Genomic DNA, 17,013 nt, shown 5'->3' on the forward strand with positions numbered 1-17,013 from the left:
TTCTACATTTGCATTGTTTGTCTGTATGTGTGTTATGTCTGGTTGTATGCCTGCATGTTTTGCATCGAGGACCAGAAAATACTGTTTCGCCATGTTGTGCTTGCACAATCAGATAACAATAAACTTGACCAATCCATACTTTTCTCAAGGTGATCACGCAGGTAGGTAGGATAGTTAAGAAGGCTTGTTATTTGGGCGATTGAGCTCAAGAGTCGAGACGTCATGTTGCAACTCAACAAATCTCTGGTGAAACCACATTTAAGAGTATTGTGTTCAGTTCTGATCACCTCATTATAAGAAAGATGTGGAAGCCATGGAGAGTGCAGAGATTTACTAGCTGTTGCCTGGATTGGAAAAGAAGTCTTATAAAGCAAGGTTAGCAGAATTAGGTTTTTTTTAAGAGTGAAGAAAGATGAGAGGTGACTTAATAGGTCTACATGTTTCTAAGTGGCATAGATAAGGTGGACAGCCAGCACCTTTTTGCCAGGATAGAAATAGCAAACACCAGAGGGCAACTGTACAAAGTGAAAGGAGGAAAGTTTATCAGGGGCTATTTTTTTTTAATGCACAGAGAGTTTTGGGTGCTTGGGGTGATGGTGGAAACTGAAACATTTGGGGGATTTAAGACTCTTAGACAGGCACTTGGATAAGAGAAAAATAGAGGGTTATGAGGTAGGAAGGGTGTAGTATGCTTTTTTGCTAGGTCAGCACAACATGGAGGGCCAAAGGGTCTGTTCCATTATTTATTTATCATGTCCATCTCTCTGCTAAATCCTAAACTGGAATATGATTTAATGTTTTGGCCATCCTATTGTTATATGTGCCATCCCTTCCTTCTTTATTGATGTGTCTTTAAAATGTTTCACAAGTTTGTTGATGGCCATTAGTAAATGTTCTAATTGCTGTTTGCCTCCAATTGTTTTTTTCTCTTTTTAAGATTCAAATGGCACATTTGGGCATAGCAAGGCCTTTACAGCGTCAACAATTGGGACTGGGGTTCAAATCCCGCGCTTCTGTTAGCAGTTTGTACGTTCTCCCTGGATCTGCACTGGTTTTCCCCAAGGTCTCCGGTTTCCTCCCACTGTTCGAAACATACCGGGGGGGGGGGGGGAGGGGGGGTAGATTAATTGGGTATAAATTGGGTGGGCGGCATGCACTCGTTGGCCAAAAATGATCTGTTACTGTGCTGTAAGTCTAAATTTAAAAAGAAATTCCTTATTGTCATGTAATAAAAACAGAGCAATATTACACGGAACTTGCTTTAGCCTGACGTAAGGCAGACAGATTCACCATCAGCAGAAATTGTCTGAAGCGCCTCATAGTCAGAGAAGTAAAAGGGAGTCCCCTCCGAGTCACTGAGTGTCCAAGGATTCACCTCCAGCACTGCTGCAGGTCCCACAGAGTTCAGTCCAAACCTTTAGCAACCCAAGCTCTAGATCCAAACCTCCCACATGATCAATAAACTTTCCATGCTCTCGGCACTCTTGCATCCTGGTTCCAATACCTGGTATTCCTTCAGCTCGTCTCGAGCCAGTGTCCAGTAGTCTGCAACCCAGCGTGAGTCCTTTGATGGCAGTCGACAGCAGCTCACAGCCTGCGTGGGTTCCTCACCTCAAGTTGCCAACAGCTCACCACCTGTGTGTTCTTCAGCCACAGAACCTCATTTGTGATTAGTTCGTTCTTTCCATTAACTGGAATACATTTTGCAAGGACATATTAAAACAAATGTGTTACCATCAGTCCACAGAACACTGGGATGGCAGCACATAGCCAGCTCTCTCCTTGCACCAGTCATTCCCGAAGTGGGCGGTGCTTCCCTCTGGGGGTGCTGGAAAGATCCAAGGGAGCAGTCAGGAAAAAAGCAGCAGTCCGAACACTTGTTTGTATCTTGGTGATGTGGTCTGGACAGGACACACGCCACACCCCAGTAAGATCAGACATCAGATGCTGTGGGGACTCATCGCGTTTTCACATCTGCAGGGGCCAAGGCTCTAGGTTTGTAAGTGTTGTAAGTTATCTTCAGCCAGGGATGGTGACTGGCTGGGATGGGACTCCTCTGGACGGCAATTGACCACCCGGGAAAGTGACTGTCTGCGATGGTGACGACCGGGGATGGTGACTGACCATCCAGGACAGTGACTGCCCAGGATGAAACCACTGGGGCGGTAACTGCCGACTCACGATGGGGACCACGTTATATCAAAATCTGCACTGTTTAAAATCATGTTATACAAGGTATACCTGTATTTACGTCTAACTGTAACTTCTAATGTAAAGTAGTTCTTGTATTTAATTTTTTTAGTTTCACATTCGTACTTGTATTTTGTCATGTGTTTTTCCTAGTAATTTAATTCCTATTATATTTCCTTATGGTTTTTCTGTTGCATTTTGGCGTGATTTTTACAAATAACATTTTTTTGTTGCAGAATAAAATATGGCCGTAGCTCAGCAAACAAAAAAAGTGTAAGCAATATAGTGTGAAAACTGTGAAGTCAATGTCGTTACAGATGAGATGTAAATTTACTTTATCACATTGCTAAATAAATTGTTTTATTTGTGAAATACATATGCTTGTTTATAGCATTAACTTAGTTGCTGTTTTAAATTTGCAAGAGACCTAATACTAAGAAAGAGATGTGTGTTTATTGCGTGTGGGAGTGGTGGGGGGGGGGGGGGGGGTGGGGGGGGCGCTAGGGATGTGGAGATGGCGGCCCAAAAAAGTTTTGGAACCACTGCCTTACACATCCCCCTTATATGGAGAACAGAGGAGTAGCTGAATGGTCACTGTTCAGCTGAGGCAGTGTTGTGTACCTCTAAAGATCACAGAATGGAATAGGCTTTTTCTTTCATATTGATCCTGTGTGATACAGAATTTGCAGTTTGAATCTGAGGCAGAATCCTATCTGAGGCATTGTAACTAAATGAAGTGAGATACTCCACGGGAGATGATGTTCTCCCAAATCTTGTTAGGAACAGATCATAACTCCAAGTCACAATCATGGAAGTCCTGAACATTGAGTTAAAACCACTTTGGATCGATGCTAAAATAAACCTGAATGAAATGATCAGAAAATAATCAACTTACCATTAGGGATAGCCTGGGTAAGGGCCAGTTGGCTACCTCTTTTCATACAACACAAGTTCAAGCAAAACTCATTTCTGACTCAAGCTGCAATGAACTCATCCTAATATAGCTCAAAAACCAAGCAATATCTGGAATACTGTTCAGCAACGGGGTTTAGAAATATAAAATAATTGAAGTAATGTGTACACAAAATAAAAAGACATTTTGTACATCAAAGCCTCAGACAGAATTGAGTAACTTAGGAGAGGTCAGGTGTATTTTGATCTTTGAAAGAGATTTAATTACATTATTGTTTGAATGTTTCAAAGGCCTCATATTAAACAAAAGAAAAAATTTCAACATAATGTCATGAGACAGCACAATTACAGAAAAGCTGAACACATTTCGGACTAGAAGCTTGGCAAGTTGTTGAGACATTCTTAACACATTCCCCACCAATTAAATCAGGGTGCTTGCTGCTGCTGTGGTGACAATCATTCTTTGGTTTCCTCTTTCCCATAATATTCGGATGCTTTTGTCGAGTTTCTTTTCTGAAAGGTGATCTGTTGTTGAAATGAGGGCTTTTTGATAAGACAGGAGACTACTTCAACCTCCTTTGCCCAGAAGGCTCTAAAGTAAGGAAACAAGACATATTTATTTAAAAAAACAGGTTAACTAAGGTGAATTATGTAATTTTTTTCCTAGATATTTTACATACTCGTGTAAAAGACAAATTTTACAGACGATATTTTAATGCTAAATTTATGGGTTGACTATTACTTTTGAGGGGCTGAAATTTACACTAGAATCCAAAATACTGCATCAGAAGCAGAAGTCCAAATGATTTCTGAACAAATAAATGAATTAAAGTAATAATCCAGTCAGCGCATCAAAACACACGTCCTACCAAGTAATAAAAAAATAAATATTTTCCTGCACTTGCTCTTTTATTTGTATAAAAGGAATGATTGGATGATATACCTGGTTCTGACTGATAATAAGGGAATATAATGTTAATGAATTTCAGCCTGGCTGTGTTCCTACCCATATAGCTTGTATGAGAAATGGTGGCGTGATATACTTTGTGATAATCACGTGAATTACACTACCAGTAATTAAAGTGCTTGGCCGATAATGAACTTAAGGAATCTGTAACCTAGCATTTGTATGAATTGTACACCAAAACACTGAAAAAAATACACATCTTCATCGTAACATTTATGTACAGGCACTTGCAACTGTTGATCTGTTACCTGGGAAGAACTAGGGTTGACTTTTACATGAAATGGATGGAAAATACCAGAAAATTTGGCCAAAAATAGGGGGTTGACTTTTACAGGAGATCGACTTTTACACAAGTCTGTATGGTATCATGTAGTTTCCGTATTCCCATTAAGATAATAGATTCTAATAAACATAATATATTAACTTAATGAACTTTTCATTGTTCTCATTTAGCTAATTGGCAATGTGCCCCAACAGTTCTTGTCCAACACTAATTGCCCTGGAATTGCAAGGCCATTTCTGAATCAACTACATCCAACAGAGCAGGAAAGGATGGCAGATTTCTCTCCGTAAAGGACAATTGTGAACATGATTGATTTTTTACGACAATCCCATCGTCTCACGGTCACCATTGCCGATGCCAATATTTTATATGATTGTTTAAACAAATTTAAATGAGTGTCTCCAGGTCAGTAGTCCATTTGTGTGAATATAAGTCCAGTCACGACCATGTGTGAATGTGCACCATCTCCTGGCACATGAGAGAAATCCACTTCCTTCTCCACTTTTGTTTGGAAGGACAACTTTGGATAGACATTTTTACACCCAATTAACCATCAAGTTTTGAAGGGTGGGAGGAAACACACGCAGACAAGGGGAGAACGTACAAACTCCTTGTAGACAGCACCAGGTTCGAACCCTGTTCGCTGGTGCTGTAACAGCATTGTGCTATCTGCTACGCTCTCCGTCCCAGCCAAAGGGAAAGAGCAAAAGATGATTTTGGTCCTCGACCTATGGGTTATTAGCTCAGCATGCTTCCACTGCACCACCCTGCTCATGAAATGTAGTGAAAAATAAGTTAAAAGCAACATGGTGCAACTCAAGGATAGTGTCATAATATTGGGCTGACTGCCATTAATCTCTAATATTTGATTAATCTCAGCAGAAATGGTGGTGAGAAAGGAAAAAATGAGAGCAAGAGGCACACAATGCAATTGTTAGTTATGGAGCATGACTGGATATTGGTTTCCTGTCTATTCTCTTGCATCTTAAATTCCTATTGATTGCAGATAGGTGGCATTATCCTAATAGATCCATAAAACTGATAATATTCATGGGCTAAATGGTCTTCATGTTTTCTTCTGTTCTGGGATTGGAGTATTTTGCAAAGAACCAGAAAACAAAAATAGGAAATTAAAAAAAACTTGGACAAAAACCTTTCATCAACTTGAAACTAATTCACACACTTCCAAAACTATGTAATGGTACATTTTCAGTAAAATAAAATTGCACTTCACACATCAAGAACAGAAAGTTATTGGAATTAGGTACACGTCAAAATTTGCATCATTATCTGCTCTTAAAATAAGAATAAAGTAGGTTCAGTTTTGAGAACACAACTTCAATTATGACATTGACGAGTAGTGTAGTTATGACAGAGTGATGCCTTTGGTGCTCTGTGGTTAGAAAGGGATTACTTAAGGTGGTATGTGAGTGGAAGGAAAAAGGTTGAAACCACTGGTCCAGAGGCTTAGACCAACAATCCAGGGCTCAAATACTTGCATTTGTCAGAAACTGTCAAACCTAAAATCATTAATAGCTTGAATTTAAAAAAAAATCTAAGTTGTATTGATGCACGGCAACAATACTTTGCTGTAAAACTATTCTGGTTCACTAATCATTTCAATGAATGATGTCTGCCACTCTCACCTGGTCTATGTTCATGGACAACTCAGGGTAGGCAATAATTTCTGGTTTTGCCGAAGACACAAAGATTATAAAAATGACAACATTTAAAATCTTCCAATTGAAGGTGATTACAGATAGTAAATAGTCCATGGAGATGAAAAGATTAAAGGTTCATCTGACACATTTCGACAAAGGCCTTGAACGGTGACAAAAGGAGCCTCTCTATTTCAGGAATTCTGAACAAATGGATAATTGTAAATCAAGAAAGGAGTGCTCGTCTCAGAATAGCAAATATGTCTCAAGATGTTTCAAAGATAAGCAAGTAATTAAAGAGCAAAAAAACTTTCATTTCTAATGCCTTGCTTCTTTTCTCATGATTCCTGAAGTGCCTTGAACCAATGAATTACTCCTGATGCAGTCACCGCAAGTTATTGGCACACCCAGTAATGGTTCCACAGCAGGAAATGAAAGGCTGTATGATACGTTAGGTTGATTTTTTTTGCTCATGTTGGTTTGAAGGTGCAATGTTGAACAGGGCACCTGGAAAATTTCGGGAACCGACGCACAGATGAGCTGCCGGAAGACACCTCAATTTAACACAGTGGTCCTCAACCTTTTTCTTTCGATTCACGTACCATTTTAAGTAATCCCTATGCCATCAATGCTCTGTGATTGGTATTTGAGTGGGAAGGGGAGGTTGAGAATCAATGGTCTAGACCCAATTGTTACTGAAATATTTTGCTTGAGAAAATTGTCATTGGTCCATTTCTTCTGGAGTTATGAAATCGTGCACATAACAAGTCAATTAGTTACAATTATAACAGTAGTTTTCAAACTTTTTCTTTCCACCCACATACCACCTTAAGCAATCCCTTACTAATCACAGAGCACCGATGACATAGGGAATACTTAAAGTGGTATGTGAGTGGAAAGAAAAAGATTGAGAACCACTGCTCTAAACCTTTCCTATCCATGTGTCTAAGTGTTTCTTTAACTTTACCATTTCCCTGCCTCTGGGTGGCACAGTTAGTATAGCAGTTAGCGTAACGGTGTTACAGCACCAGGAACTGGAGTTCAAATCCGTCACTGTCTGTAAGGAGTTTGTACATTCTCCCTATGTCTGCGTGGGTTTCCTTCCACCATTCAAAAATGCACTGGGGGGGGGGGGGGTGTTGGTCAATTGGGCATAATTGGATGCCATGGACTCGTGGGACGAAAGGACTTGTTTTACTGTGCTGTATGTCCAAATTAAATCACCACTTTCTCCGGAAGAGTGATCCATATATCCACCATTCACTGTGAAGAAGGTGCCCCTCAGCTGCCATTTAAATCTTTCCCCTCTCATCTTAAATCTAGTTTTAGATTCCCCTATCCTGGGAAAAGGATAGTGACCATTTGTCTTTCCTGTACTGGGAATGTTAGCCCAGGAGAGGATAGGGATGTTGGGTTGGCTTGTCCATCCAGTTCATTTTTTAAGTATTTTACAGAAATAGCACTAACCAAATGCATCGATGTGCCTGCTGTAGATGTTCCAGATTTCAGGAGTTCCAAAATGGACAGGGACCACTATTGTGTAGAAGACCATGAGTTAATGTGCCAAGTTTGAAGTCTTGATCTTCAAATATCCTTTTCCTCCACTGGCCAAATGTTATTTTGGTGCATTGAAGGCAAGGGTTAATATTCATTATAATTACAATGGCACAGAGGCTTGCTGTGGGGTTTTGCTTTGGAATATGGGTAAGAGAGAGGTTAAAATAATGCAATGTCCTTTGCAGAGGACCTGGGAGGTGCATTATCAAGGCAAGCAACTTCCTTACCAATTTGATTGAATAAACCCTTTGTGATCCAAGTATAGTTTGCTTTGTGAAATGTTAAATTAAGTACAGATGAAATAAAAAAATGTAGAAATTTGTCTTTCAATGGATAAGTACGATCTTTTAAGGTATGGTTGGGAATCTAACCAGTCTGCCACAGCAACAGTAGTCCCTGTCCCTGTTAAACATTTTACTGGCACAGATTTTGAGTAAAAGCAACTGAATTCACCATTTTTAAGGAATAACAACATTGTTCACAACTAAATGAAGAAATTAGTAAGTCACTGTCTAATTAGTACCACTCCTACAAAACATTTGCATGCTAGATCATCAGCAGGAGAATCTGATTCAAATAACCACTTCTCCTCTAAGACAGGGACTATTTATAATAAGCATCTCAAGGCAATGGGAAAAATAACACCAATGTGCTCTTTAGAAAATACTCTAATCTTCCTGGAGGATAACTGAACCTACATGCTGTCCAGCCATCACTCCTGTCACTGAGGCCCCATGTTACATTCAGCCAGCTGTAATAGGTAGGCCACTTCTTTTATATGTCTGCCATTAGACTCCTGACATAGATCCACTGTTCTGGGTTCTGTTATGGAAGGAGATTACTAGGTAGATAGAGAAGATGATTCAAGGATGTGCTCATAGCTCCCTTGAGGAAATCAACTTTCCCATTGACCTTTGAGAACCTGTGGTCCACGACTACTGAAAGTGGTGGTACACTGGGGAACACATTGCAAACAGTGGACCCTTATGTACCCACTCACCCAATTGGTTACTACCCACCTCAGCTACACCAGAGAGTGCAGTTCCCGCATTGAATTATGAAATCCACAAAACCAGAGGGACTGTCTTAGAGGAAAAGTGGTTAAATAGAAGGAAAGATCCACAACTTTGTGCCTGTCACGCATTTCAATCAGATTCTCCGGCTGAAGATCTAGCATGCAAATGTTTCGTAGGAGTGGCACTGATTAGACAAGTGACTTACTAATTTCTTCATTTAGTTGTGAACAATGTTGTTATTCCTTAAAAATGGTGAATTCAGTTGCTTTTACTCAAAATCTGTGCCAGTAAAATGTTTAATAATTCATTTAGTTTTGTTCTCTTTTGGATTTGAAAAAGTCAAGATTCTTTTATTATCACGTAATAAAACAGGTGCAACACTGCACAAAATTTCCTTTAGTCTGCTGTAAGGCAGACAAAAATTTGCCATCAGCAGAAATTGCCTTACAGTCAGAGAAAGAGAAGCAAAAGAGAGTTCCTCAGAGGCACTGAGAGTGTCCGTGGATTCACCTCTAGTACTCCTGCATCAAAATATGGAACATTACTCCAGGAAGGACAAGCACATAATTGAATAATGAAGGATACACATCTTTTGGTGATGCAGATTGAAATGCTATACAATCCCTGAGCATTCCCTTTGTGTTTTAGTAACGATCACTTTGTTTCCCAGTAAAGTACTCTTGTTCCATCTGAGTAACTACACCACAATATATTCAGCAACTTGGGTCAATCGCATCTGTGGCTCTTTCACCTACTTTATTACATTCTAAGATACCCTTGTGCAGCTGCCTAATGATATCATGAGACTTTCAATAGTTTCAGTATAACAGATGAAAATTAGTCTAATGCAGTAATTGAATTTATTTGTTCTGTGAGCATTCACAGAGAGCATTGGTCTATAATTAGTTGATGGAATTGCTGCCTTACATTTTATCCAGGTATTTATAAAACATATTGGCACCAGAACTGAGAGCTGCAACCAGAAGAGAAAGAAAAGTTTTATTTATTAATTCAAAAAATGTAAGTGCCACTGGCAGGGTTGATATATATTGCCCATCACCAAATGTCCCCACACAGAAGATGGTGAGTGCAGTAAAACCCGTTGTCTGGAATTCAAGCAACTGGCAAAGTTTTTTTTGAGGAAAATAAATAAAAATAAATAAGAATAAATAAAATATTCAATAAAAGTTTAAAATTGTAAAAGTAAATGTTCTCTGAAGTAACACACAAACCTATGGTGAAAATAAGAGCAAATATTCAGCCAAGCGGAGTGCTTTGGTCGTGCTTTGCTTGTAGCAGTTGTTTGAATAAAGCTGCTTCAATAAAATGGTGTTAACCAGGATGAAGAGCTGGTGATTCTCAGTTTCTCCTTATCATCACTTAGTAAGAGTCTTATCAGTATATTAGTAAGGCTTTATCTGTAAACTTGGGGAGGGTAGTTAATTATATTGGTCGCACGCATGGTGTAATGGTTAGTACAATGTTGTTTCGGCCCCCGCCATTGGGGTTTGAATTTAAATAAGTTACGGGAATTACCTGATAAAAGTGAACTAGCTAAGAACTAACAACACTGATTTTTTTTTCAAATGACTTTACAGTCTCCCGGAGCACATGTAAGAGGCCGATATTCATCGTGGCTGGTGTGAGCAATTCGAAGCTGCGCTCCGAACCATCAGGAAAGGTTTACTGTAAAACAATGACATTTTTGGGTGGAGCCCAAGATCATATTCTGCCATGATCACACTCACCTGAAAGGTTGCACAAAACCAGGTTCAAAGGATAAAGTTCTGAATTTAAAAAAAAATTAAATTTAGATACACAAAATGGTCAAGAATCTCAAAGAATCCAGATGCTGAAACTATTACATAATGAAGTTAAAAGATATTGAAAAGAGCCAACAACGGATACAGAGTTCTATGAGGTGTATCTGTCACGCTCTATATACGCTGCCGACCCAAACCCTTCTGCATGCCTATCTTCAGCTTTGACTAAGACTGGCACTGTGGAGCTCACCTGTTTGGCATAGTTAATGCAGTGAACATACTGCTTGGCCAAAGCAGAGCAGCTGAGAGTCTGGCCTGGGTTCTGTTGATAGCAGCGAAGGACGTCCTCTTGGAGTTCAGCACAGATGGGTTGAGACTTGTACCGTCTGGGGGAGAAAAATGAGATCAAGAAATAATGGATTAGACTGAACAAAAGGAGTATTACAAGTGATGTAATACTGTATTGGATTGCATTGAGGTGTCATAGCAGTGAAACACTTTGTACAAAGACATGTGATATTCCATATCTGGAGCCTGGCACCAGTGCAGTATGAACACACCCAAAACTGTATCTGGAGTATGCAATATTTTGGGTGGAACAAAAGCTATTTAAATATGGTGCCACTTGAGATCATATTCTGTGCAATGATCATGTTCTGAAATATTGCATAAAGGCAGGTTCAAAGGATAAAGTTCTGAAATATATTTAAATTTAGATATACAGCATGGTAAAAGGCCCTTTCATCCCAAGTGTTGTGTCGCCAAATTACACACAATTGACCAAAAACCCTGGTACATTTTGAACGGGGGGAGGAAACTGGAGCACCCGAAGGGAACCCACACAGACACGAGGAGAACGTACAAATTCCAGATTCGAATCCTGATCGGTGGTGCTGTAACAGCATTGTGCTAACTGCTACGGTAACCATGCCACTCACTGATTTGCGTCTTTTGCAGATCTCAACTATAATTGACCCTTTATAACATTAACAAACAAAATACCAGATCTGATCACTGTCAGTTGATTTCACCTGTGGTGAAGTATGGAAGACAGATTTTGGTTAAAGGAATGCTATCAAGTAGGGTGGTGTTGAGTCACAGTCATGTTCGTGCCAGGGATGTCAAGCATGGATTATGCATTTAAAAAAAAGTACATACACATTTCACCCATTGATGTAATTTGAAATCTGAATAAAGACTGGAGAGAGAATGGGGGATGGAAGAATGGAAGGGGGAGGAGTACAGACCAAAAGGTGTTAATTGGATATGATGGAAAGAAAGTTTAGAATTGATTTTGGCTCTGTGAAATGAAACTGAGGAAAAAGAGAAAGAAACAGATCTGAGGGAAAGGCATCAGGGGGAAGAAGGTGGGGAGGGAGGTGCTAAAGGAAACTGGAGGTCAATGTAATGCCATCTGGTTGGAGGGTGCCCAGACGAAAGATGAGGTTTTGTTTCTCCAATTTGCGAATGATCTCAGTCTGGCAGTGGATGAAACCATGGAGAAACAAGTCAGCAAGGGAATGGAACAGGGATTTGAAATGGGTGGCTACTGGGTGACCCATACAATTGAGATGGACAGAGCCATCAACTAAGTGATCTCCCAGTCGGCGTCTCTCTCTCTTGTCCTTTTTATACAGCACTTGAAAGCAGATTGGGGGGGGGGGGGGTCCTAGACTTACCCAGCTTCAATCTGCCAAGTTAATGTATACAGCATTAATGTGGGTTTTCAGTATTTTACTCTCTCCCCTTTTCCCTCTGTCTCCTTCAGAGAACCAAAATCAATTCCACTTTTCACTATATCATATCCAATTAAAACCTTTTGGACTGGATTTCTCCCCATCCCATTTCTCTCTCCAGTCTCAAGACTTTATTCGGATGCCTTCCTGTTTCAGGCCTGAAATGTCGGTAATTTATCTTTACCTCCTATGGACACTGCATTTCTGTGTGTTTTTACTACAATCACCGTGTCTGCAGACTTTTGAGTTTCATTGTAATGTCCATATGAAGGCAACCCACTCTAAACTTGACAAGGCCAATCAGGGATGAACAACAGCTGGCCTTGGTACTGACACCCATATCCCAAAGAAGAATCCTTAAAAAATGTCATCAAGAAATTCTATGGCCCAAGACAAAATGTAGAATTTTCACTTGCATTGTTAAAATTTCATGAGCACCCACCTCCTTTGCAGATCAATTAACCTATGAATAAAATCATAATCAACTGAGCAAACATTTTGTAATCAAACTAAGATATTCTTTACTTTTAGTACCAAACAACGAACCAAGATCTAACTTTCAATGACAGTTGGTGTTGACCGCAGATCAGAAATGGGTGTTAGTCCAAGCAAATTCTATCTGTGTAGCTCAAGGACATAAAAAGGTATCTGAAAGTTATAATCCAGAAGAGAAGATGTGTTATAATTCGTTAGTCATTGCACCAAGCTATAATTTCAACACAAATGTGAATTTAGAGCCTCAATATAGATGGGGTATTAGGCACAAGACACCTGAATTCCCAGAGTGATTTTTAATGATAAATTGTTCCATCTGTTTCTCTCCATGTGGAAACCCATTCTATCCAGCAATCAGAAGAAACAGTAGAAATGGAATATGTTCAATTCAGGATGGCTATGAGCTGCGTGCATGCATGTCACTTGTAGTTATCAGCTGTTTTACAAGAATGATAAATTAGAAGAAACATAGAGCCTGACCATCCTTGCTCAAGCTCATCTCTACCTGCTGGAAATAGTATTTTGAAAATTCATATTTCAAAGACTTCACCCCCCAAAAAATACCAGAGGATCAGAATCTACTGTGATCCTATTTCACTTCTATTCAGTTTATATTTTCCAAAAAAAAAGGCTCACTCTGGTTTTACCCAGCAGAGGTTTCCTCTTTCCCCTTCCCCACCCTCCTTGAAACTTTCTTATGTTTCTTTTGCCTCCTTTCTCTATTTCAGAAGAAGGGCCTTTGATATGAAACATTAGCTCTGCTTCTCTTCCCAATGATATGGCCAGCTTGCAGAATATTTCCAGTATTTTCTTATATTAGAGCAGGAAACATTCCCTTCATTGATTCAAAGGTAATCATTCTTGCTGAAAGGGAATCTGGTGAGAGATCAGCATACTTTAATTAATCATCCCAATATTATGGTGAATTTTATGAACAGGTGGCTGCAGAAATAAGAATTTTGGTGCATCTGCAGATTGTACTGATGTATGTGATGTTAAACGCACATTTCATATTCAATACATTTTTTCTAAATTAGAGACCACTACCACCCAGATGTGGCCTCACCATTGCTTGATATAACTGAAGCATAAATTCTTTTGTTTATTCAATTCCACTCGTGATAAAACAAGACCATTCTGTCAAAATTCCTAATTGCTTGCTGCGTGCACACTTGCCTTTTGAGTGTTATGCTCTGCTACCTCGATCCTTCTGCACATTTTAATTTTTTTCTGCCAACGTAGACAGTTCACATTTATTTACGTAATGCTCAACTTGCCAGATGTGGTCTCATCAATGCCCTGAAGGATGACCTCTCCGTCTTTGTATTCAATCCTCCTTGTAATTGGCCAGATTTTTGCCGACTCTTTGACCTATCGTTATCACTCTTTTAGCCTCCTTTTGCTTTTTTTCACAACTTTGTGTTCTTCCTACCTTTGAATCAAAAGCAAATTTAGCAACCAATATCTCTGGTCCATTGTAAAATGCTGAGATCCCATTTTTAATCTCTCCAGTGAATCACTTGTCACATCTTGCCAACTAATAGTCCAATTCGAGGCATTTCTCTGATTCCTGCTAGCCACCTATCCTTGCCAATGTTACCTCCTGCACCATCAGATTTTTATTTATTAAAAACCTTTTATGCAGCACCTTATCAAATGCTTTATAGAAATCCAAGTGTAGTAACTGAAGATCAGTGAAGATTCTGAAGTGATGTTGAACTTCTGTTATCCTATAAGTTATTCTACATTGTTCAGTTCCCTTGATTGTGAGCTAACTCTTTGCAATGGCTTGCATGAGCAGCACCTCTTAATTGCTCATTGCCAATGCCTTTCAAACAAATGGCACAGAAGAGGTTGAAACTAAATGACTCCAGGATGGCGTTTTCTACATATTCAGGTTTGTAGTATATTTCTTTACAATTCACACTCCAAGATCGTGTACTATGGCGAGCTCTCCACTGGCCACCGAGACAGAGGTGCACCAAAGAAGACGTACAAGGACTGCCTAAAGAAATCTCTTGGTGCCTGCCACATTGACCACTGCCAGTGGGCTGATCTCGCCTCTAACCGTGCATCTTGGCGCCTCACAGTTCGGCAGGCAGCAATCTCCTTTGAAGAAGACCACAGAGCCCACCTCACTGACAAAAGACAAAGGAGGAAAAACCCAACACCCAACCCCAACCCACCAATTTTCCCTTGCAACCGCTGCAACCGTGTCTGCCTGTCCCGCATCGGACTTGTCAGCCACAAACGAGCCTGCAGCTGACGTGGACATTACCCCTCCATAAATCTTCATCCGCGAAGCCAAGCCAAAGAGAAGAAGAGAGAGACACTCAACAATGTTCCACAGATGCACTGTATGAACAGAGAGTACACCACCAGCTTGTGTCACTGAATCTTTTTGCACTGAAGAAATATTCCTGCATTATTAAAAGCTTCTTGCAACTGGACATTCTCAGAACCACAAAGAAAGACTTCCAGAAAACAGGAGTCTGGTAATGAGTCACAGTCCCCTTGGACTACTTATACTGAGAGTCCGTAACCACTGTCCACCTTCAATCCTAAACCAACTGTTGGTGAGTATCTCAGCAAAGGGCTCATCCTTCCAGCAAACTCTTTCATTAGTTAGAACTTTACCAGAGTGCAAGGATGTATTGATCTCATCCACATCATATAGGTCATAATTTGCAGGTTTACCTTCAGGAAAACTCAATAAGGTATTTCTGGTAAGATGACTGGTTCAATAGCAGAAGTCATCTTTCATCTGTATGTTTGGAAGCTTTGTGGGCTTTTTGCTGCACAAATATATTGTTTGCATAATTTATTAGAAGTTAGAAGAGAGGATCAAATCCGATTGCTTGCAAGGCACACTAAATGTGATTGGAAAAGCACAATCTTTACTTTAGCACCAAGAGAAATCATAAAGGAATGAATTAATGTACAAAAAATACACTGGACATGGATGACTTCAGCTGCACAGCACATATTGACAAGCAGCCTTTAATGCTCTGGGACACATGGTTAAGTTACTTCTATTCATATGAGATACAGATAAATTCACAACAAATTAGATTTTAACAAAAAGTAATAAGAATGTGGATGGTGCAGGTTGAATCAAACTGTCAATCACTGAGATTAATTCTTTAATTTCAAGCAAATTAAATAATTCTTCAAATGTTGCATGGATATAGAAGAAAATAATTGATCTATAAGGAGAATGTAACAAGGTTGTAATTTAATTGGGAGAAACTTGAGATCAAAAATGGCAATAGTTGATTTCATCACCATCTGAATCCAGGGATTGAATTGCATTTCTCATGCTCAACAAGGACCATTCATTACCATTTGAAAAAACCTAGATTTTCAGATTTAAATTTATTGTCAGAGTATATAAATGATGCCACATATAACCCTGAGATTCTTTTTCCTGTGGGCGAGGCAGAATTACCCCTTATTGGTAGTGCAAAAAAAAATGTACTCAACATACACATACAAACAAATAAAGATATGTGTAAAAACTGACTATGCAACACAGAGAGAAAAAAATCAATAAAGTGCAAAAGTAAGAGTCCTTAAATGAGTCCCTGATTGAGTCTGTTGTTGAGGAGTAGCAGCTGTTCTTGAACATTGTCCTGTAATGTTTGCTGGGAGAGGATTGTCATCCTTTGGTGAGGATAGGCTTGGCTTCAAGAGCTTTTGTGGTGAGATAGTTGGCTGGCATTTCCTACCTGAGGTGAGACATGAATGGGACAACCATGGGTGAGATACTGAAGGGAATGCAAGGCATTCCTTGAGTCAGTGGCGACTGTAGCTTCCACTCCTGCAGACTTGTGTTGATGACTGCTGTACGTCAATCTTTCTGCTGGAATCTGATAACTTTAAATTTAGACGTACATCACGGTAAGAGACCTTTCCGGCCCATGACTTCGTGGCGCCCAATTACCCCAAGTAACCTACGAACCTGATACGTTTTGAAGGTTGGGAGGAAAGCAGAGCACCCTGAGGAAACCCACGCAGACATGGGAAGAACATATAAACTCCTTACTGACAGCGCCGGATACTAACCTGGGTCACTGGCGCTGCAACAGCATTGCGCTAACCACACTGCCCATCTACAGAACAAATGTGAAACTGTTCTGCCTGCTTTTCCTCCTCTCCAGAACTAATCGCCTAAACTTCAGTCATTATGCTGCAGAATGCAGACAATACATACACGTGCACAGGCTTGAAGACCAAGTTTCAGCCTATTCACTGTATAACAGGCTTCCCATGGTACAACATATCCCTTCAATAATAAAGGTTCCCATATCTCAACAGTCACCTCTAAATTAAGGCAGGCATCAATGATTAAATCCATCTTTGCTATCGTGCTTTTGGCTGTTGGACTACAAATCAAAACTTCAAACATGCCAAAAAACTGATGGCCCATGATGCTG

General features: G+C 39.8%; 1 protein-coding gene across 3 annotated transcripts in view; it reads right to left on the bottom strand.

Annotated features, from left to right (window-relative positions):
• Nucleotides 1-3,342: 3,342 nt before the first annotated feature.
• chchd3a (coiled-coil-helix-coiled-coil-helix domain containing 3a) overlaps nucleotides 3,343-17,013 on the bottom strand; it is a 187,615-nt gene continuing 173,944 nt past the window's right edge. For 2 of the 3 annotated variants that reach the window (XM_069907812.1, XM_069907810.1), the window contains 2 exons: nucleotides 10,597-10,732; nucleotides 3,343-3,694 (listed from right to left, as the gene is read on the bottom strand). In XM_069907812.1, coding sequence (XP_069763913.1) covers nucleotides 3,671-3,694; nucleotides 10,597-10,732 — 160 coding nt within the window. In that variant the 3' untranslated portion in view covers nucleotides 3,343-3,670. Of the gene's footprint in view, nucleotides 3,695-10,331; nucleotides 10,371-10,596; nucleotides 10,733-17,013 lie in introns of all 3 variants that reach the window. The other variant, XM_069907811.1, reaches the window with a different exon arrangement.

The sequence above is a fragment of the Narcine bancroftii genome, chromosome 13, assembly GCF_036971445.1.
Source record: "Narcine bancroftii isolate sNarBan1 chromosome 13, sNarBan1.hap1, whole genome shotgun sequence".
Classification (NCBI taxonomy): Eukaryota; Metazoa; Chordata; class Chondrichthyes; order Torpediniformes; family Narcinidae; genus Narcine; species Narcine bancroftii.